The sequence below is a fragment of the Chenopodium album genome, chromosome 5 (assembly GCF_948465745.1).
Source record: "Chenopodium album chromosome 5, dcCheAlbu1.1, whole genome shotgun sequence".
In the NCBI taxonomy this organism is placed as follows: Eukaryota; Viridiplantae; Streptophyta; class Magnoliopsida; order Caryophyllales; family Amaranthaceae; genus Chenopodium; species Chenopodium album.
Window position 1 is genome coordinate 20440682 of NC_137838.1, and position 24082 is coordinate 20464763.

Sequence of the window (24082 nt, forward strand, 5' to 3'; positions counted from 1 at the left end):
GTGTTAATGTATTTTTTTAATTGAACCACCTTTAATTGATTGTACTTAATGTGTTGGAAGATGACCCTAAGACTTGCGACAAGGCAACAAGATTTGTTAATGCAGGTTTTTGGAAAAAAGTTGTTGATGAAGAACTTCGATCCTTAGTAATAACACTTGGGAATTAACTGATTTGCCTAAAGGATGCAAGCTCAAAAATTTAATAAGAAATACCACTTCAAATGCCATAGACTATAGCAGGGATTCAAAGGATATCATACTGCAAAATACGAAGTATGTAAGAAGGTAGCTGCAAGCCTGCAACACTGCATTAAGTTGAAACCTTAAGATCTATTAAATTGACTGTAAACGATGTCCACCTAAATAATACAATACATTGTTACAAGTGTTATCTCAAAGTATAACTCAAATATAGGAAATAAGAAAAGCCTGATATTGATAAATATACAAAAAATAACCGTCAGATCATCAAGTTGTTTTCCTACTTTAACCCAAAACAAGCCGCAATGTGTTAAGTGTTTCAGCCTGGCTCCCCAGCTTCTTCTGCAAAAGACCGGAAACAAGCAAAGTTCAATACAAAGCTCACTTGAGACCTTAGCTTTTCTGCAACGCCCGGTCAATTGGTTCTTGAAAATATTGAAGTGCTATAAATACTGCTTCCTGTTTTCCAAAAGTTACAGCTTCAGATAAAGAATGAATAACTACATTGATATTGTTGTCACTCTTTCCACCTTTGAGGCTTTGAGCAAGAAGTGAAGGATATAAATATTTTTTACCTCTGATCTAATTGTACGGCTTCCTTGATGGGGGCATAAATTCAGATATGAATGGAAGACCTCTTTTGCATCTTTTCCCTGTTAAAATGGTGAATATCATTACTAGAAATGAGATATGAACTCTTGCGTGCAAAGAAGCAAGGCTCAATGAAAGATACGAGTGTAAACCCAAGCTCTAATTATTTATTTATTTTAAAAAAAAAAAATTCGTTTTTTGATGGAAACCCACATGCTGATCTTAATGCTTGCAATCAAGTAGAAATGGTCAAACCAAGCTAACAAGCAGAGCTGATCGATGAAAGATATATATCCCAATACACAAGTAATTATCATATAGACCTTACCTTTAATTTCTTGTCCTTGTCAATGCATTCTTCCAAACCAGCAAGGCCACCAAATGTGATCAAAAGGTGCCTGAATATGAAACAGAGCAATGAGATTTGTATAATCTTACAAATGACCAAGACAAATAAATAGCTGCGATTGTTGAAAACAAGAAAAGCCAGTTAATAATCATTGATCCACATGCTGAATCGAAAAGAAGGATACAAGTACCACTCTTACTATCAGTTTGTTTCACATTGCATGATAAAAAGAAACCAATTATAAGGGTACCAAATAAAAGATGAAGTAGCCATTGCCTTTCATCCTATTGATTGCAAGTAGAAGTTCTTTAAAACCTCTGCCAACTCTAAAACAAATGAAAGATTAAAAATTGAAAAAAGAAACACACCTAAACTCAGGTATACAAAGCTCAGATGACTTGACAACTTGGCCATGCTCTGAAGTTCCAATCACATAGTCATAACCACCCTACAGGCAAAGATAGAGCGCAAACAATTATGATGAAACAAAACACCTGATAAACTTCCACAAGACCACAACTCTTCGAACAAACATAACTAGCAGTACCTCAAATGAGCAGTTTTCTATAACAGAGCTTAGATTTGGAGCATATCGCACTTTATATCCCCAGTACATGCCCTCTTCTTCTCTAGGAGTAGTAGATTGGACAACCTGGTGTAATGTCCCTTCAAAGACCACATGGTATCATAATCTTAGAAGCAATACATAGAAAAGTCTGCAAACAGTACCAATGAATCTATTTTCAGATCACATAAGCATAGAACTTTTCTCAATTAAGAACAATCTACATGAGCAGACGACTCTAAAAGCATAATCCACCTAGTGATCTGACTAATTTCCTAATTATTATCAAGGAAAAAATCATCTAATTCAAAGATGACTAAGGTAATTAAATTGCATGGTGACAGAAAGCTATTATAGAATACAGATATCAAAAACCAAAGGCAACACAATAAAATATAAAGACTCAGCAATACTAGGTACAATGAACGAAAGACTACACAATGAATTAATACCAGTATTCAAATTACGGTCATTCCCCATGGCAACAGTGACTCTTATTCCAGGTCCAAGAACTTTATCAATGACAATATTCTGCATCAAAAACAGAATTAAATTAGAAGCAGAACAAAGGCATGCACTTTGAAAATTGAGATCTTATTGCTCATATTGAGATGCATCATTGAGATACATATATATATTTTTAATCTTATATCTTCAACAGTTAAGCGCCCATACATCAGAGATACAGATGGGGATTCTAAAGAGGTAAAAAAATGAATGCAGCCTTAATTAGTAAAATAGTCATTCCCAGTACAAAAGAGGTCAGACCACAGAGTATATGTCAAGATCTTGCATCACATGTAGTCTCAATTCTCAGCTTATGTCAAGATCTTACTGAAAACGTATGAGTATTCAAGTCAATTGAATATTAGTACACCGCCAACTCTTATGCACATAATGCATCATCTAAAGAGCTGTGAAATGAAGACATACAATAGGTCATGATCGAGATCCCATATCGAGGCATGAATTCTTCAGACCAAAACTAAATAGCCTCTGACTACCATAATAAACCCACAATTGCATTCAAATTGGCAGTTAGATGGTGAAACTTAGATTCAAACATATGCATAAGAATGAACAAGCTAAATATGGTTTTCCTTTCTGCTGTCCAGGCTTGTTTCTAGGGAGGCAATTCTATTTCCCAGGATATCACCTACCATTCACTTTTTTTTTGTTCTTTCCTTATAATGTGTAATTAAGCTGAATGATAACAAAAAAGAATTGGTTTTGCAAAGTGAAGGTTAAAGTTCCAATTCACCTAATTTGCACTTTTGCAGTGTGTAAATGGTATGCAAGTCAATAAAATTTTGAGATTTCACATAAATTTATCTCTATGATAGATAGACGTTGAAAAAATTCATCCATCAAAATTTTAGAACTGATGCAGTTGAGATCAACGTTACATGGGACGGGATTCGATTCGAAACGTGGTACGGAAACGAATACGCGAAACGCTACCCTTGGTGAATCCGGTACAATTGGGTACGAAATAAGTAAATTAATAAATAAATTATATAGGTGATTTTTATTGATAGATTTTTATATCTAGGTGAGTGGATTGCTAAAAAAAAGAAAATAAAATAAAAAGCCCAAGTTGTTTATTTAAAAAAAGCCCAAGTTGTTGATAGACAAATATAGGTTTAAGGCCTTTTAAGCTTTTTACCAATTAAAACAAAACCCTAGCCGCCACCCTTAGTGTGCACATATAAAAAAAAAATGTTACTCCTAGGTAAATCAGAAGAGAGGAGGGAGAAAAAAGTCAAAAACTTCAGAAATTAAATAAGTAAATACACGTGAAAGAAGAAAGAGAGAGAAAACTGCATTGAAAATGTCGGGAAACAAGCCATTAAAGGTTGCAGAGGAAGAACAACCGTGTTTGCTCAGCCACAACTAGGAGTCGCCACCTTCAGCATTCTGGTTCACGACCACCAGCGACCCAGGTCGTGTTTGTTACGCGTTCCGGTTCACACGAATCAGATCGCGATTCGTGGCTCCGTACCGCGAACCTTGTAACGTTGGTTGAGATTTGTGGTGGTACAAGGCCTCAGTACAGTATTGTCCTCTCATTCAATACTGAATTTGCACCATTGTTTTGCATCTTACATTGCAATGGCTATCCTACGATTGCTACCTACAGCGGCAATTTGTTATGTGGGATTAAAGGGGAGGGAAGGTGAATCATATCCCAACATTACAAATTTCTTTGTTTGTTTTAAGGAAATGGTAAATAAATTTCCCCCTTACCACATTTCTATTACCTGGGGGTGCTGGTAATTGGTAAGGGAATTTAGACGGTTGGAAAATGACAAAAATGTCATCAATGACAAAAGGAGGAGGAAGGGGAAAGATAATTAGTGAGGGTAATGATGTAAATTTCTTATGAAACATCAATGTATTCCTAGCAACAACCAACAACCAAACATAAGATTTTTACTCACCTCCATTGATTCCCAATAACCAATTTCCATTCCCACATGCCAAACGCCCCAGAAGTGTCCACAATCTTTGAAAAACATTAATCTTGGAATTAAGTAGACTATAAATGTTGTGTCAGGAGTAAGTAAGCCAACATCATGCATTCATGCTAACAAAAATTATGAAGCAAAACTCATTGTCCTCTCTTCTTTTTATTTTTATTTTTATTTTTTGAAAATGTGACTCACTGCGGTCTAGCGCAATGTACTGAAAAAACTCTGAGATGTTGGAGCTATTTAATTCTTTCAGAGACATAGAAGCCACTATTTATAAATGGAAGGTTGTTCAGTGGCCCTTAAAAAGTTTGTTTGGATGACAATTGGCCTGATATTCAAATGCATGTTCCTAAGGGTTCACCTTAGAAGCTTAGTATTAACTTCCTTTAACTTTGCCTTATATATACTCCAATAGCCTGCTTTGTACTCAGATTGTTTTATGGTTTTTAGAAATATAATTTTATTTTCCCACTCTTCCAGGCCCCTTAACTATATGTAAAACATCATATGTACAACAGCAGACCTGCAGCACAAAGCACATGTAGCAACATGCAAATAAAAGGGACCTGTGTAAAAATCAAATTCACATGGAGAATGCAAAGTTACACACACCCATTACTCTGAAAATTTCACTTCCTGCAACTAATTCACAACCTCCAAAGACATTTTTGTCTTTGTTGCACTTTGCTTTCACCATCAAGACCCCTTAACTGATCCTAGAAACATCTGTAATGACAAAAAAAAATTAAAAGGCTAAAGTTGCATGTAAGGTGCTAAAACATCCATCTCTCTCGTAACACAATCCTAGTTTTATGAACAAAGATTGAAGATGGATACGGGTTTTAAGATGCATGAAGCACATCAAAACAACAAGGAACCAAGAACCTAGGCAATAGAAGAACAGTGAAACCTGGCAAGGCACAATTTGTTGCGGAGAGAAATAATCATTGAGAATCTCATTTAACTAAATAAGCAGCTAAATCACAAAACTTTCCATTGCATTGTGTACACACATACATACAAAGAATACTAAATTCCTTTTTTTTATTTTTGTCTTTTTCTTTATTTTGGAACTTTAAAAAGGCAGCAGGAAAAGAGGCAACCAGGGCTTAACGAGCATCAAAGCACCATAAAGGTAACCATCCTTAGCAACTTGGTACCCATGAATAAAATTTTATCTTGCACCAAGGACCACAACACGCTGTGTGGTTTCGAATGAAAAAATAGTTCACAAAATTATGAGCATGTAATTTGTGTAGTTCAAATAATGAACATTGGGGTCATCTATTATGAACACATAGTTCCGAGATAACAAACACTTTTGTTATTACTTCAGCAATGAAATTAAGCATACAATTTGAAATTATGAAAGTTAAAGAAATGGTCATGAAGTATATGTTCATTATATTGAACTATCTGTTCATCCAGGATCACAATGGCATCGTGATCTAGATGCAAGATATAATAACTGCTCCATGAAGGTCTTAGATACTATTTCAAATATATTCTTCACAAAATTGGTTAAAACCTAAGTTTTAAAGTTAAGATGTCTATTACACTTCTAGTAGAAAAAAAGTGATTGCTAAAGAGTAAATAGGGGAAAGAGGGGCATCACATCCATCAATGAAGATTTCACAGCTAAGAGCGTCAAGTCTATGGTTTGATTACTCTTAATGAGCAACAAGATGTATTACTATGGTGTACAGAGAGAGAAAAGGCAGTAAGGAACAAAAGGCCAATGAAAAATCGCAAAATTATGAAGCCTGGAGTAAAAACATGAATGCATAGTCAAGAAACAAGACATCTATGAAAATCTTTTTAAACCAAATTTCCTTATCTAACTACATTGAACATAGAGCATACCTCATCAAGACCCACATCTACCAATGTACCAACAGAGTTTGGAGCTTTTTCTTCCAAAGTCACACCTGTCATAGTTACCAAATATGAAATAGAATTATATATCAGGAATCATAAATTAAAGAGCACATATATGAACGCAGGCATGCATGCCCCCCCCCCCCCCCCCCCACCACCACCACCAAAAAAAAAAACCCACACACACAGACAACTCCCAGAGGCATAGACATGCCTAATACATAATCTTGTCGCTGCAATTTGATCGTTAAATCAAAGCAAACAATCATGAAAGATGTCAAACTTTACTCAATATATCTAAAAAAGAGATTTAGAATCACGTCTTCAAATGTCCAATTTTATGAATCCCAAAAGCAGCAATATTATCTTCATCACTTTTTTGCTGATTATGTGTACCTCTCTCCATGACTCCTATAGTTGAACATATAGGAATATAATGCCTTCTTACTACCCAATGCAACATACATTAACATGATTGTCTTGGTTACACTCCTAACTACCCCTTTTAAACTATTTATTTGCAATTATCACCCTACTCAAATGTAAACCCTTCTCAGAATTACACTGTAAGTATGACAAAGAATGCCAAGCCCATGTCAAACAGCTAACAACCATATAGAAACGGCAAAACCAACACAAAAAATTCACATGAAATTCAAGATCAAAAGCATTTATGCAAGTTAAACGTTTACAACATCCATTCTACTAAGTTAAACAACATGCACATATTCTCCAAAATAGAAAATTCCAGAAATTCATGCAAAAGACCCATCTCAATTAAACTTTTCAAATTACAAGATTACATCAAAGGCAATCCCATTACCTTCTCTGTAGGAAGCCCATTCGTGCTTGCGAAGATGATGCGGCGCATCAAGTGGTGGTAACAAGCCCTAACCAAGACCATTTCATTTAGTCAAAGCTACTTCAACAACAAATGCAGGTGCAAACTATGCAATGACAATCAACAAAAACAACTCTTACCACAAATCTTAAGCAACTATGTCTTGTAAAAAGAGTCTTTCTAAGATACTGCGGCGTTTCGAGGTAGCGTAAAATTCTAATAAAAAAAGCTGCATTACTTTTATCCCCTTCTGAAGTTCCCACAGTAGTAGGATCATCCATTGAACTTCCATTATTATCAAATACCACAATCTATTCATACAAAACACAATTAAACACCTAACATTCTCAATTAACTCATAAAAAGCTCGAAAAATACAGGATGATTCAAACCTCATCAATTCGATAAATCGTGGCGGCTCGAGCAATTTGTCCGGCAAGCTGAAAAATACCCAAAAAAATCAGAGAAAAATTACAGTGACATAAAAAGAATTATAGAGAGAAAGGGGAATACCCGAGTGGCGAGTTCGTGAGATTGAGCGTTTCCAATGATTGTACTAGGAATGGCGATGCTAACAGTGGGGATGGTTTTTTGTTGATGGGTATTTTGGTGGCTGTCTTTCTTCCTTTTCTTCTTCTTCCTCTTTGGTTCTTCTTCAGGTTCGACGTCGCCATTGATGAGCTTGGAGGTACCATTAAAGGGGTTCTCTTCTTGTTGTTGTTCAGCTTCATCTTGGGGATGGAATTTTTCCTTTTTCTTCCCCATTTTCTCTTTACCTAAGAATGTAGAAAATATATTGCAGCTGAGCAGGGGTTTTGGGTTTTTGAAATAACTCAAGACTCAAGACTTAAGTAAAGAGGTCCGTTGGGCGGGTTAAATAGGAGACCCGCCCCATCCCTCCCCCTACTAGGATGGCAATAGGGATAAAAATTAGGAAATTTTGTGTAAAACTACCCTAAAGATAGGGTCATTTGTGAACAACTATCCATTTTTTTTTATTTGTTTAGAACTACCCGCAATTTTGGAAACGTTTGGATAGCACTACCTACTAACGTTTTCCGTCCAATTAAAATGTTATATTGGCCCAATTTTTCACTTTTATCAATTACAATGGCCAATTAATGCTAAAATAAGCAAAAACCCAATTCAATTAAACCCCCAAACCTTAGAAATCAAAATCCCCAAATAATTTTAAACTCATGAACCCTAAAATGAATTCTAATTAAAACCCTAATTAGGTAAATTAAGGTGAATTAAAACCTTTAAACAAATTTAGAGAGTTAATTGGGTGGCAAAAGTGAAAAAAGTGGGCTCCGATAACGTCTTAATTGGACGGAAAATATTCATGGGTAGTGCTACCCAAACGTTTTCAAACTTGTGGGTAGTTCTAAACAAATAAAAAAAATGGATAGTTGTTCACAAATGACCCTATCTTTAAGGTAATTGTATACGCATCCTCAACAAAGCAAGAAGGTGAATTCGCATCAGGTAAATTTAATTACTCTTTAAATTTAGGGTTCTTATTGTACTTAAATTGGGGAAAACTGGTTTATTAGTTAATTAGGGTTTTTATTCTTTGCAAATTAGGGTTCTTATACTTCGCAAGTTAGGGTTCTTATCTTATTGTAATTGGGGAAAATTGGGTCAATAGTTAATTAGGGTCCTTGTTCTTCACCCAATTTATCATTTTGCTATCAATTATTTGCTGCTTATTGTGGTGAAATTGTGTTTGCAATTAGTTTACTTAAGAAGTGTTAGGATGGATTTGAACATGTTGTAAGCTTGTATGTTTACTTGTTGTGGCAGAAATGGAAGAGAATAAGGTGGTTTTGAGATTTAAGTACTTGAGTGTTGTTATTGACCTTGAATATGAGATTGGCAAAAGTAACTTACAAAATACAACAATAGAATTTGAAGATCAACTTCGTGATATGGATGATCCAATAGAAGGATCAATTGACCTCCTGTACCCCATATTCCAGTATATTTATAAAGGAAAGTATAGGACTTTAGAAGATGATGGAGATGTGTTCAAGATGATTAGGAGGTTACCTAATCAGGACATATACACTATACATGTTGGAAGCACAAATGACCCAGGTTTCTTGGCTGATTGTATCCTTGAGTACAGGATGAAGCAAAATGGGACTTGGCCACCCCATGGTTATCCCCATTTTGGTGGCCAACCACCACAGTGAATAGGTGTGACTGAGTAATTAGTTTGTATTTGGTTGTTTGTTGGTATTGTTGCTTTATGTAACACGTTTGCTAGTTTCAGGTTTCATGATGTCTTGGAATAACACATCTCCTTCAAACCAGAAGAAATGCAACTGTGGCTTACCTTCTGCAAAGTTGACATCTTGGACCAGGGAGAACCCAGGCAGGAAATTCAAGGCTTGCAAATTTTATGATCCTAACACTGAAACTAGGGGTTGTAAGTGTTTTGAATGGATTGACAGTGATGGGACTGAGTGGCAGAGAGATGTGATTAACCAACTTGTGCTTAACAAAAAGTTGATGAAGGGTGAAGTCAACACACTGAAAGTTTAGGTGGATGAACTCATTGCCCAAAGGAGATGCTTACTAAATGAGGTTGATACTTTGGGATTGAAATGCAAGGCACTAAGTGGTGACAGGAAGAAGATGATCAACAGCAATGGGTGTTCCGACAGCAAGCTTATGGTTGTTGTAGTCCTTATGTGTTTAGTGTTTTTAGTTTTAGGTTGTGTTGTATTAAATAAGGTTGTTTAAGGGGAGGTGGAGTGAATGCTGCTTGTAATGCTATTTTATTTAGTAATGAATGAAACAAGTACTTTTGGTTTCAACTTTGTGCATTATCCCTTGGTTATCCAAGATAACCCTGTGCTTTCTTATGAATTGTGTTTTGAATTAGACAAGCAAACATTTGCACACTGACAACAAATTTTGACTTAAAGAACACAAATAACACAAAACAATAGCATATATTAATCTTGCAAGTGCATTCAGCAACTAATCATTCACCAATGGATAACAGAACCCAAAAGATTGTAACAAGCATTTATCATTGTTTAACTACTTAAAAAAGGGTCATGCACCTGATTCAACTACACAAAACAAGGGCATGCACCTTACATAAACTGTTACTTAACATTATTCAACTTAATTAGTCTAAGTAATTTATTCCTTAACTCCTCTAACAGGATACAACTTAGTTCTTGGTGGTCTAAAAACTGGTGCAGGGGTTGTGGCAGCTGTTGTAGTTAAATCCTGGCTCTATTGAGTCTGCTGCTGATCATGTCCTTGTGCCTGATGCTGACTGCTCTGCTCACTGTGATGCTGAGCCTGCTGCTGACTTTGCTGCTCAGTATGATGCTGACTCTGTTGCTGCTTCTTCTTGAGGGAACTTCTTGCTGGCAATACTGTTTGGTTCAGGTGTACCACCAAGGGCAGTCTGCAAAATAGGATAGAAAACAGCTAGGGCTTTAAACCATGAAAATCACTTTTGTCAAAAATCAAGCAAAATTACCTTTCTTAATGCCCTTTCTACTTTCTTTGATCATTAACCCACTCAGTGTTCAAATGTGGTCTACCTCCTGCTTTCTTAGGGGATGATACAACCACTAGTGTCACAGTTGGGTTTTTGCATATCTTTGCATAGTGACCAAGCTGGCCACAATTCTTACATGTTGCCCTTCTTTTGACTGGTTTCTGTTCTTGCTGGTTCTTCCCTACAACTTCCCCCTGTTCCAACTTCCTTTTCTTAGACTTAGGCCTCCCAGGCTATACTTTCATTGCTGGTGGTAGTGGCTACCTTAGATTTACCTTCTCCCAATGGTTTGGACCTGGCATAGGAGCTACCTCATATCTGTATGCTAACATGTATGTGGACACAGAATAAGCATTGTCCACATAATCCTCAGGGTCTACCCTTTTGTCCATGATGCATGCATATGCATGGACACAAGGGATTCCAGTGAGGTCCTAATGGTAGCAAGTGCATGTTCCCTTGCTTAGGTCTAATGTGACTATGTCTGAATTAAGCTCAACCTCATAGGTGTCACCTCTAGAAACTTGCACAATGCAATGCCTTGCTGCTGGTTCTATTCTTTGGAATTCTTTTTTGACATAGGGAACCACCTTTCCCTCCATTTTCTGATAACTTTCCCATTTGTCATTGTTTCTTTTCATCATACACCTCCTTAGCCACTCCATCTGAGTTAAAATGGGCTTATCCCTAGCTTCTTTGATTACAGCATTAAAAGTCTCACATTCATTATTAAGCAACATGTTTGACTTTGGGAAAGAACTAAAAGCATGTCTAGACCAGCTGACCAATGCTCAAGTGGGATGTCAGCTAGGTATTCAAATGCATCCTCAGACAAGAACCTTATTGACTCCATTGCCACTTCAAAATCAAACTACAAAAAGGAGAACAACACATATACAAATAGATTCAGCAACATAGTCAACACAGTCACACTCATTCAAAACAATGCACAGGGTTATCTTGGATAATGCACATGGTTATCTTGGATAATGCACAGAGTTATCTTGGATAATGCACAGGCACACAGTCACACACACTGAAACACAATCAGAAAACACTCAAACACACTATATCACAACATAAACACAGGCACACAGTCACACACAGTCAGAAACACTGAAACACAGTCACATATAGTCAGAATAAGTCACACATACTTAAACAAAAAACTCATACCTGTGTTATAGCCCTTGCTGCTGACCAGAACAGCTCCTTGGATGTTGCTTCACTAAATTGCAACTTGAAGTTGGCCCATATGTGTCTGACACAGTACCTTGTGTCTGCATATGGTACAACCTGCTTGAAAGCTTCTAACAAGCCCTGTGATCAGTTCAAAAGTAATGCATTAGAGAACTGAACAATGTATTTAAAAAAAAAAAACAATGCAAATCCATGATTACCTTTTGTTTGTCTAACATAAAGGTAAATCCAAGGACTTAATTCTCATCTTTTAAGGCATTCATTAGGCTCTCTAGGAACCACACCCATGTTTCAGTGTTCTCTATTTCACATGTGGCCTAAGCAATGGGAAAAATGTTGTTGTTTCCATCCTTTTCTACTGCAACAAATATCTGGCCTGGGTATGGACCCTTGAGATGACATCCATCAACACCTATTAATGGTCTGCAGTAAGACAAAAATCCCTTTGCCATAGGTGCTAGGCAAACAAACATCCTCAGGAACAATGGGGGATCATGTTGCTCAACCCTATCAACTACAACAATGCATTTTGTCCCAGGGTTATACTTCAAGAGAGCCTTCCCATAGTCCCACACTCTTGCATATTATTGTGATGCTGACCCATAGATCATTAGCTTAGCTCTTGCCCTTGCCATCCAAGCTTTGCTATAATTGATTTCAATGCCAAGATCAACTAAGACCCTCCTTATGAATCCCTTTAACTTCCACCCTGGGTCAGTTCTCCAATCCTCAATGTACTTATCAGCTAAAAACTTAGCAGTAAGATTGAGATTGCTTCTCACCCTTACACACTTGTGCTTCAGATTCAAATTCTTAATCTGCCAGAAATCTTGGTTCACAGATCTCCTTGCAACCACCTTAAATTGGCATCTCCTCCCACCAACACATGTACACTTTGGCAGCCTACACTGCTTAGAATTCCATGTGCACTGACACCTCCTCCTACACTGAATGGTTAACTTGATGATATCATTGTGCAAATACCAATATTCATACATATTCTCCACTGCATGAATCCTCAATGCTTTCCTAATCAATTTACTGTTGAGGAACTTCTGCCCTTTCAGCAAAACAATTGGTTTCTTGAAGTCTGTTGAGGCATGAAAGCATGGATACTTGTCTTCCTCATCATCAGAACACCTAGGACTATCCAACTCCTCAGAATCAGAAGTGAACTCTCTGTGTAGAATCACTTCTTTGCTCAGCAATTCACTTTCAAGGGCAAAGTCATTGGTCTGCACCTCATCATCTCTCTTGTCTTGCACACACTCTAAACTTGCATTGATATGTTGAATTATGCTCTTAACAGTGTTGTCCAAATCTTCTCCAAGCTTAGCATCCTCATCTAACCCTTTCTCTTCCCTTATATCCCAATCAGGATCAGTGTCATAGCTGTCAGAGCTGGAGTAGCCATATCCAGCTTCTGGATCCAACTCAACCTTTGTCTCTGTCTTCTTCTTCCCCTTACCCTTTTCTTTACACTTTGCCTTTCCCTTTCCCTTCAATGTATTTCTCCCAGATGGACCTTCCTGTTCCCCTTGCTTCTTCTTCCCTTTCACACTCTTAGAGAACAACCTTTTTCTTGATGATTTCTTCCCTTTCACAGTCACAGTTGGACCTCCCTCTTCAGTCTGCTGCTCAACCTTATCCTTTTCTGTATGTTCCACATTGACCTTAAACCTAGGGCTTCTCCTAACTTCTGTGGGCTTAACAGTTTTGCTTTGAGTGTTTTGGGTGGGTTGTACAGTGCTGGGTTGTTGGCTAGTACAATAAACTACAACAAACCCATTCTTAGTCTTTGTTTCCAAAAAGTCTTTTACATCATCTTCACTCATAATCTCCTTTTTGCCATTTGACCAAGTTTTCCCCTTTTGTTTGTACCGAATATTCCACATGTTAGGCACTTCTAAATCTAGCTTCACAAACCCCCAAATGCAAGATTCCCTTACAAACTCCACTGACATATCACTCACTTTGCACTTATACCTCCAATATTCCCAGCCACCCTCATAGCCTCACAAAGTCTTCCCCCTTATTTTTTTTCCACAAAAACACCACCTAATCTAATCTTTACATCAACTAATTCAGCAGAAGCAGCAATCTGTACATGTAACAACAAAATTTAAAATTTACACAATATTTGATTTCTTTAATAAACCCAATATACATAGCAGCAATTACAAATCCCCTAATTCACTATCCTACACACATCCATACTTAAACAATTCACCAACAATTAAAGCATAATTGACCTCTATTAAATAATTCATTACAGTACAAATTGAACCCTAAATTTCAACAAAATTGCAATTCTACCATCACCAACCAAAAGCTAACAAAATTAAAGGTAAGGACCAAAATTGCTTACCTCAGACGTTGTCATTGCACTCAGCAATTGTCAGGTGAATGAACTCAGCAAGTGGTCCCCAGAAACGCCCTAAAAATGCCAACTTTCGCAGTCAACTTCCAAGCAAAACCCCAATTACATAGCAGTAACTTCTTTGCTGAACTAAAACTAACTATTTTAGGGTTTTAATTTGCAATTTAGGATTCTAATTTGAAGAGTGGGTGAGAATTTATGGAGATAGGTGGACTTTGCAGAGAGAATTGAATGAGAGATTGGGGAGAGAGTACACTCAATAGCTTAGAATAGAGAAATCGAAAAAAAAGAAAAAAAAATAGGAGGGAAGTAACGACTGTGGGCCCCACACATCAGAATTCAACCGGAATTTTAAAAAAGGTGGTAATCTGCGTAATTAATTAATTTAATGGGTAGTATTTTAAAATAAAATTTTTAACGGGTGGTTATTTACAAAATGAATCTATTTTTGGGTGGTAATTTAAAAAATTTCCTAAAAAAAATTATGTAAAATAAAATAGTAGATATAATACTTTGTAATACACTAATATTATAAACAAAAAAGTGATAATAATTTTCTTTTTTTTAATATGTATTATAGGATTGTGCATTAGGAGACGGGGATTAGACATGTCTTAGGTGGGGGTGAGGTAGGGTGGTTTTGGAATTGTACTCGTTGGGGCAAGGATGAGGATGAATTTTGGACCTGCTGCGGGGATGGGAACAGGGATGAGAATGAAAATTTTAGGTGGGAATAGGAAGGCCAACATCCGCCTTGCCTCGCCTCGCCCCGCCCTGCCCCATTGACATCCCAAGGCTCAAGAGTCAAGACTGCTTGCTTGGAGTTGTAGATTTGTTATAATGGACTATCGAAGGTAGGGCTGTTAATGGGTAGAGCCTGCTCGTGAACTGTTCAAGCTCGGCTCCATATGGCTTGGCTCGAGTTCAAGTTGAGCTCGATACTAAATGAGATAATACACGAGCTATACTAAGCTTGGCTCAAAAAGCTTGTGAATGGCTCGAATTATATTTTTGAAATAAATATTGTATATATTTTTTACATTTAAATTCAATTAAATAAGCTATAAATTAATAAGCACAATGTTTTCAAAATAAAAATAAAAATAAAAATAATTAGCACAAAAAACTAGCCCAGATAACATCCTAATTTTCTAAACTCCTTAAGCCAATAAGCCTGCTCAAAGTTGAAACCCTAGAATACCCTTTGCTCTATCGCCTCCACATGACCACAACACCCCACCTCATCTTCTTTGCTCCACGACATCCACACCTCACCTCCATCGCTCCACCTCAACTCATCCCATATCGCTGCAAGTCCACAACTCAACACCACCACAAGTCCACACTTGCAAGGCACCAGTCATTGTCGCCACCGCAGGTTACATCTATGGCTATCGACCCTGCCACAGTAGGTCAGTGTTTTATCTCTACTTTTTTTCCTGTTTTGTTTTTCCAAATTTGCATCTTAATCTTATACTTGTCCACGCCCTAAGCTTCAATTGCTCGAAGTCTCTAAAACAATTTCTTTTTTATCTTGCTTGTAAACCATTTTCCTTCTATGAAGAGTATTGAACTCGCGTGAGCCAATTTCGAGCTATTCTTGGCTCGACTTGAAAGCTCGTGAGCAAGCTCAAGTTTTATTTTGTTTAATAACTTTTATTTGGCAATAAATTAATTATTAGCATCATTTTTTCATATTAATGGCATCCAAACCCACACCAAAACCATCGGATTTTAAAACAAGAAAACCCTTTCTACCCAGCCCCCTGCCGGCAACAACCCCGACAACCACCTCCTCCCCACCCCAACCACCATTCTATTCCCATCTACATTGTCGTTTGATGCTACATACCCCTCCTTTTTCATCAGCGACCCGCTAGCTCAAGCCCACTATGCCACCCCTACCCCTTCCTTTCCCTAAATCCGATATCCACCCCTGCTAAAAAAACCCCTCTTCCTTCCTTCTGCTAGAAACGACCCTCTGCTCCTTCCCTCTATCGTAAACGACCCCAACCCCTTCATCCACCGAAATTCGGGACCCAAACTCACACTAATAAAACCATCGGGTTTAAAGTCGAGGCACCAGATCTCAGTGTATGAAGGGGTGGGGTGGTCGTTTATGGCCCGGGGGAAGGGGAAGAGAGGTCATTTTCAGTAGGGGAAGAGGAGCGGGGTCGTTTTCCGACATGGGTAGGTGTCGAGTTTGAGGAAAGGGAAGGGTGGGAGTAAGGGTGGTGAAGTGGGCTAGGGTAGATCGCTGGTGCAAAGAGTGTTGGACGGTAGTGGCCTGGAGTGAAGGAAAGGGTGGTAGCTGGAGTGGGGAAGGGGGAAGGGGGAGGAGGTGGTTGTTGGGATGGCTGCTGGCAATAGGGTTGTTCATAGTTTGGTCTGAACCATAACCAAATCGTATTTTAGCGGTTTGGTTTGGTTTACGGCTTATAAAAATACGGTTTGGTTTCGGATTTTTTGTAAATAGATTAACAGTTTGGTTTGGTTTTTCAAAGATTAAAAACCAAACCAGACCGTAAACCAATAAATCGAATTTTAATATTTATATAACTTTTTAGTAAACAAAAATAATTATATATTAAAAAATAATAAAAACATGAAAAATCAAAATACAGGTATGGGGATTAGTGGTATACGATTAAATTCATTTGGGATAATTTTTTAAACTTTATTTTAGTTAATGAAGTATAATTTGTCAATTTTTAGGGAAAAATGTTTCGTCATCATAAAACGCACCAAACTGTATAATTACAGTTTAGTTTGGTTTGGTTTCAATACTAATATGGTTTGGTTTGGTTTGAAAAATTAACCAAGCCGTAATTTGCGGTTTGGTTTGGTTTGGACTCAAACCGCACCAAACCAAACCGCGTTCACCCCTAGCTGGAAGGGGCTAGGAAGGGAGTTTTTTTTTTTTATTATTATAGATTTTTTTTCAAGGTCCTTTTTAAAGAAAAATAAATTTGTTAAAAAAAAGGTGGCCACTAATATTGTGATACAAGTCACTGGTAACATGTTTAATAGGTTACCGACAGGTCACGTTCCATTTATAAGTGATTTGTATCAAAGGTGGTTCTATTTTGAATAATCAAAAGGACGTTCCATTAGGTGGTGTTATTCCTGACAAATTTTCCTTTTTTTATTAATGTTATTTTACATGATCACTATAGTAAAATCAATTCTAACAAGATTAAATTTAGATACTCCATCATAATGAACATGGACAATAATCCATAACCTGAGGAGCAATGGAGTCAAGCTCGTTAGAGAACATATCTCATTGAGCTGATTGAAGAACCTTGTCAATCAAAGAACATAACACAAGGATATGTCGATGCTTAAGAGTTTTTATGATGATGAATAAAAGAAGACTTCAGCTATTGATTTCTCTAGGTGTTTAATTAAAATATGCGAAGTTGACTTTGGAAGTGGAAATGTAACCTGACTATGAACACTCAAGGAGATCCTAAGGAAAGTTAAAGAAAGTAGAAGAAAAGTTCCTTAATAGAACTAACCGAGTTCCCTAACAGGACCATGAAGAGAAGCTTTCTAACGGGAGCTTGACAATAAATTAAGAAGTTTGACTTGGTCTGCGTTGAAGATAACAAGTTTTATAAGAACTTGGCTTGCAAAGTTCCAACAAGGAGCTGGATAATGAAGGACAACAAGAACTTACAGTGTGTTTTGTTATAGAAAAGGGAAAGAAAAGAAGGAGAGGGAGGAGAAGAGGAGGGGAGGAAAAGGGAGGGAAGGGAAGAATGGTGAGTTTTCCTTCCAAATCTCTCCATTGTTGGAGGGATCAATTTCCTACAATTTAATCCCTCCATTTCTCTTCCCTCCAATTCTCTTCCCTCCTCATGTGTTATCCAAATGAAAGAAACTCAATCTCTCCCTTTCCCTTTCCTTCATTCCCTCCATTTCCTTCAATTCAAACACACCCTTAATCCTGGTGTGCGTGAAGCCCAAGTATCCTTAACTTAGCGAATGATGAGACTATCCAGCTAGAGAATATAAGTTTATGTCAAGTTAATTTTTCTAAATATTGTTGTAAATATGTTAAGAAAGTTTGTGCATAAAATTATTAGAAGCGTGACAAAGCTTAGCAGGCTTTAAAAATGGAAAGTTTATAAAAGTTAAGTTTTAATTTATGAAAAGATTTTTGAAAGATTTTGTTTTATAATAAAATACGGTTTTACAAAATGATATTCTTTTCATAAATTATATCTTTGATAAGTTTTCTAAAAAGATTTTCTTCTCAAAAGAATTACATAAAACGTGTTATTATGAAAATGGTAGTTTTATAATTTCTATCTTTTGAAAACCCTACTTTACATACGATTACTTCTTGTATAAAAGGTAGATTTCATAATTTGCACAACTTTATGAGTTTATGTGAGAAGAATCTGAAGATAGCTTAAACGTGTAAGTTTGTCAAATCTAAACTTTATCATATTAGTTTTCTGATTCCATGTGTAGCTTTCCAGTCACATATTAGAGTCAAAGAGCTTATACTGTTTTGGTTTGGGAGAGTGTTAAGCATATTTCATACAGATTCTAAGCTTCAAGGTTGAAGCTGAGAGTGTGAGCATTTAGGGAGTTAAGTTGGGTAGAATAGGGTTCTACTGTGTAGCAAGTTAGGTATGGAACTTGTGAGTAAATGTCTAATTATATTAGGTTGTAACTAGGAGAGTTTACCCTATTATAGTGATTTGGTTTGGTTTAAAATCCCTTGGAGGGTCGAGGTTTTACTTGCAGTTGGACGTTGGAAGGTTTCCTCGTGAAATCTTGAGTGCATTTCTAAGTTCCTTTATATTATGTTTTAATTCTGCAAAAGTAGTCACTAGGAACTCACATACAATTCACCCCCCTCTTGTAATGTTCGTCTCAACTAACAAATGATCTAATTAACAAACCTATAAAGTAAAGAATTTGAACCTCCACAATCTAATAGCCAAAGTCATATGGTAGTTAGTTAGTGGAGTTGTTAGTTAGAAGTTCTAAATTTAATGTTGAGGTATGATTGGTTGTTAAGGCAATTAGTGGATAGATGATGTGGATTTCCACTACATAAATAGTTGTAATAAACCCATTATTCATTCAAGCAATTGACTAATGTTTTAAAAAGGCGGATTTATAAAGTTAGTGTGTGGTGAAAGTTTTTGGAAAGAATTTATTTCCCAAAATCTATCTTACAATGCAAGTGCCACCCTTTAATTGTCTTAAATTTTAAAAACAAAATTTTTTTCCCTCTTTTCTTCATTCAGACAAACCACTTTCTTTCTCTTCCTCATTTTTCTCTTGTATTTTCTCTTTCCTCTTGCAGAACTTCTAGTTTTCTCTCTCTTGCAGCGATTTTTGAGCTTTTTCTCTCTTCTCTTTCACTTGCAAAGCTGTTTTTGCTGAACTCGGGTTAGTTTACTTAATTTTTTTGACCATTTTTGTTAGTTTTAGTTGTTTTGATTCTTCAATTTTAAGGTTTTTTGATTTTTTGTTTTGTCTTCTTTTGTAGTGTTAGTATTCTGCCATGGTGAAGAAGAAGAGTAAACATAAGCCGTCTGTAGACTCCTAGTTTTGTCTCCCCAAAAACCAAACCCTGTGATGAGTACATTTCATGCCTTTGATTATCTAGTTAGGTGAAGAGTAGAAAAGTCCCGTGAAGTTTCCCTTTAGCCATAACCATTTCTAACCTTTCTTTAAATGTTTTAAATCGAAATAATACCTCTGTTGCATATTATTTGCAACGATTTGACATAAAGTAGAGAGGAAAAATGTCCAATCGTTGCAAATAATATGTAACGGAGGTAGTAATTCATTTAGTGTCCTTAAAATCATTTATTTCATGTTCTTTTTCTAAAAACGTCCAAACCAGATTATTATAGTCCATAATCTAGGTCTAATAATTGTGTAGTTAGATGGGGGTTGAAAAGAGCTTTCCAACGATATATTATAAGCCCAAATTCGAGTTATAAGGAAGAAGTTATGGTCAAAATACTAAACTGGGCTCAAACCAAACTTTATATGCGGACCCAATGACCATGTGGAGGCTTCATTTATCTTAATTATATTTCTAAAATCATTAGGATTTATCATAATTTTCTAGAATTATTAAGAAGGTTGTTTTGAGTCTGAATTGATTATTAGCTTCTAGAATCTTCTAGAAGGTTCAAATTTATCCTCTTTTTGAAAAGTAAAGACTAAGAATTTTATATCGGATAAAATATGTGATTTTAATGGATTTTAATTCTGTTTTAAATCTTATTCTCCCCCTCTAAGCTAAAGCTCATTCCTTCTAACTCTCTTGATTTTCTAAGCCTAGCCCCAAATAACACACATCTCTTTGATTTTTCTTGATTTGATCATCATTCCTCATTCATGAGACTCGAATACACCTAGACAAGCTCGAATTTGCCTTAAACCACGACGTGAAAGATTGATAATTTTGAGGATTTGGTCCTAATTCTATATTTCAATTCTTATTTGATTTATTTTTTTTATTTAATCTTTCTTGAAGTTTACTAACGTGTGTATTTTTTTTTAAGAGGTACGATGTTTCAAAGTGAGTAATTCAATTACTCTACTCCTTTAGAAATCATGCTTATAATATTATTTTAATTACTAGTATCATGTTAGGGTGTTAATTAATATTTCTAATATTATGATGATTCATAGTGTCATGTTTAGGCTAAAGCTTTGATTTTTATTATTTAGTGACATGCTATGATTTATTGTTAATCATGTTAGTATCATGCCTAGGATCTTGCTAATTTTATTTTGAGGATATTATTATTATTATTGTTGTTGTTGTTGTTATTGTTGTTATTGTTGTTGTTGTTGTTGTTGTTGTTGTTGTTGTTGTTGTTGTTGTTGTTGTTGTTTTGCATTGCTTGATTATTTATGATTTATTGTTATTGCTTGATCACGTCTTTTCTGCAGATTTAAAGGAAATTTGTACTTGAAATCATCCGTAATAAGATAATTAATAATTTGATTTAGGTTAACATGGTTTTAATTCAAGTGATCACCAAAAAAATAGATTTATTTGTGCATTAATAATCAACCAACGTAGATTAAATATGCTTAGGATTAATGTAATGATTGTATGTTGATTGAAAAACGCACATGGATATATTAAGAATAAAGTAGAGGCCTATTTAGGGCGAATTCGATCTCTTTTAGGTTGGATTCGTACTATCATCCCAGAATATCCAGTCATGGTTCCGAACCACTATTGATTTTGCGATATTTTTTATCGTGAATGGGTGTAACCTTCACACCCGTGGACGGTTTACAAGTTCCTATAACTTTTTGGCGACTCTTTAGCTCTAGCTTCTTTCCTTTTGGATGCCATGATCACAGTGGGGCTCAAAGTTGATGTTTGAAATATTCCCTACACCATTAGATTATGCAGGTTTGTATTCTTAATATTTTCAGGATTTTTTCAGAATTTTCAAGTAAATTGCTTATAAATATGTTGTTATATGTACAATAGCTAGTGCATATTATTTTCAGACTTGACACTTGAATTTTTTTGCTTATTTTTTTTTATGTAGATTATGATAATTGGAATTGAATTTTGAATTTAATGTGTATAATTTTGCTTTATTTTTTTGTTTATTGTCTTTAATTGCTTATAAATGTGTTGTTGTATGCCCAATATCTACTCAGAGCCGGCTAGGGGCCTATGCAAACAGGTCCTCAGCACAGGGCCCCTGAGTTCATGGGGCCCCAATTTTAAATCCTTTTTTTTTTGTGATAATGAATTCTTCTCTATTCCCCATCAAACTGACTCTCAAATAAGCTCAATCTTCAAGATAATTCCTCTAATTAATCTCAATTCCCGTTAATCTTGCAATACCCATAAGGTAATAATTATTTCAAAACCTTTTCAATTTTCAATTTTTAATTCCTCATTAACTTCCTAGTTTTTACACAATTTCCACAAACACACCTTCTTCTCTGAATCATCTAACAGAATATTATTCAGATTTAATATTTTCTCAATAATCTTTGAACCTTTGTCTTGTCAATTGAAGAATTAATTTTAATTTATTTTTAATTAGATATTCTATTATTTGTACTACAAAAGACTAGATATTAAATCCCCTGTATTATTGATTTCAACATTTTCAATATTTTTTTCAAAAAATAATCAGATTCAAAACTATTTTCTTTCAGTATCATTCAACAATTTCTATCGTTCTCCAATTCAATTTTTTTTGCTCCAACCACTTCTTTATTTTGGGTATTTTAATTTGGTTGCTTTATCACTACAACAAATTGACTTTTGTGCCACAGGTAAAATCGTGGCACAAGTTTAAAATTTTTGTGGCTATAATATTTAGCCACGGGATTTTTGAAATTTACTCCCGTGGCACAAGAGGCCGTGGCTAGGAATTTGCCACGGGAAAATAGATGTCGTGGCAAATTTTAATTTTTATGCCACGGATATTCAAGTGGCAAACAAATTCATTTGCCACGAATATTAACGTGGCTAACATATTATTGGCCACAAATATTACCGTGGCTAATAAGCATTGTTGCCACAGCCATTACCGTGGCTAATAAGCTTGTTTGCCACATATTACCGTGACTAATTATCTCTCTCTCTCTCTTTCTCTCAATATATAAATATATATATTATTTTGCATTTTTCAACCAAATTGATCAATAGACACAATACATATGTATGCATAAAACTTAGATATTTATATTAATAAATTGTAAGTTTACACTTTTCATTCCAAAAAAATGAAGTAATAAATACAATTAGTCAATTGAAGTACACTATAATTTTCTTTCAAAAAAAAAACAAAGAGTAAAATATGATTGGAGAAACAACAATAAGCAAGTAGTAGTGTCTAGCACATAGCAACAACAGCGTCCAACTACGACAACAGTGGAAAACTCTGAAGTATTTAAAACACCTTTGTTTCTCTTCCTAGCACACTACAAAGCACAAACTACTTCAATTTCTGCCAACAGGTGCTTTCTTATTTCTTCTTTCTGAGATCTAGTCATTATAAGTCCAAAATTTAGTTCATTGCAATCAGAAGAAGTATATTTGCATATACTCAAGGAGTATGAGCCAATGTAACAAACATTACTCAAGGAGGAGAATATAGAACACTAAGATAGAAGTATAAACTACACTTCCACACAAAAAATATTGGCTCCAAAGATTAAGCTCCCAAAGTGTGATTTCTGCAAGTACACTGGTTTCTGGATTAGCATTGATTACACAATTATAAGAACCAAAACTAATGCTACATATTAAAAAGAAATAGCATTTTTTATACCCAAAAATCAGGGTTTATAAGTAGAAATACTAGAAACAATAGGGCAAGTAATTGCTCTATATGATTTAATGTTTAATCAATATTAACAGTGTAATTTTCATTGCAACCTTCACTGATACACACAAACCTTCGAAGCTCAAGCTCGGTTTCTCCAACACTGCTTATAAATTTACAACCACCAGTTCCTATCCTGTACTGGACAGTAGTGCCGATTAAAATGATTTCAAGTACAGACCAATGATTATAATCAAGCTCAAACAGTTGTAAGTCGTAAGCTAAGATGAAAAACAGCTGAGACATAGGCCTCAACAACATTTGAAGGGTACAGTCATCAGAACATTTTTCATGATTTCATTAGATTGCATGATAAATCAGCTACTAGCTGATGTCGGAAGATAATAGGGACACAATGAACGGCTGAAAGAAACACACAGTGTTTAGAAGATCCCAAATTCACTATGTATCATTGTATCATTCTAAGGAGATCAAATTTTAATCTCATTTTTCAAGAATCCCAACCCCATCGGTCCATAAAGGATAGATATCAGAATAATCCATATGCAATCCATTCAACTTTGGGAATTAGGATTAGGATGCATAATCAAGAAAAACCTAAGTCCTAATCAAGTAAACAACTAACTTAATAAGCATATCAAAATCATGATTGTGGCCTTAACAAGTTTTAAAAGCAGAGTAGTTCAAAAGCAGACCTTCCATGTTTCTGAAGCAAAGATCTACAGATTGATAAAGTAGGATGAGTCGTAAGAACCAA

At 35.7% G+C, this 24082-nt stretch overlaps 1 protein-coding gene across 1 annotated transcript; it reads right to left on the reverse strand.

The window, feature by feature from the left end:
* Positions 1-310: 310 nt before the first annotated feature.
* Positions 311-7720, reverse strand: LOC145630576 (uncharacterized). The gene is made up of 11 exons (XM_081682818.1): positions 7413-7720; positions 7292-7339; positions 7040-7210; positions 6882-6948; positions 6044-6108; positions 2159-2237; positions 1689-1807; positions 1510-1589; positions 1121-1190; positions 777-854; positions 311-660 (listed from the first exon to the last, which is right to left on the reverse strand). Exons 1-11 carry the CDS (start codon positions 7662-7664, stop codon positions 595-597), a joined length of 1095 nt encoding a protein of 364 aa, XP_081538944.1. The 5' UTR covers positions 7665-7720; the 3' UTR covers positions 311-594.
* Between the last annotated feature and the right edge of the window lie 16362 nt (positions 7721-24082).

What these genes read in the sequence shown, in the direction of transcription:
- LOC145630576 (XM_081682818.1), bottom strand. Translation starts at nt 7,664, where the DNA reads ATGGGGAAGAAAAAGGAAAAATTCCATCCCCAAGATGAAGCTGAACAA. An exon ending in TAGATGTGGGTCTTGATGAG is followed by an intron (nt 2,238 to 6,043) that starts GTATGCTCTATG and finishes TTTTTGATGCAG; the next exon opens with AATATTGTCATTGATAAAGT. An exon ending in ACAAGGACAAGAAATTAAAG is followed by an intron (nt 855 to 1,120) that starts GTAAGGTCTATA and finishes CCATTTTAACAG; the next exon opens with GGAAAAGATGCAAAAGAGGT.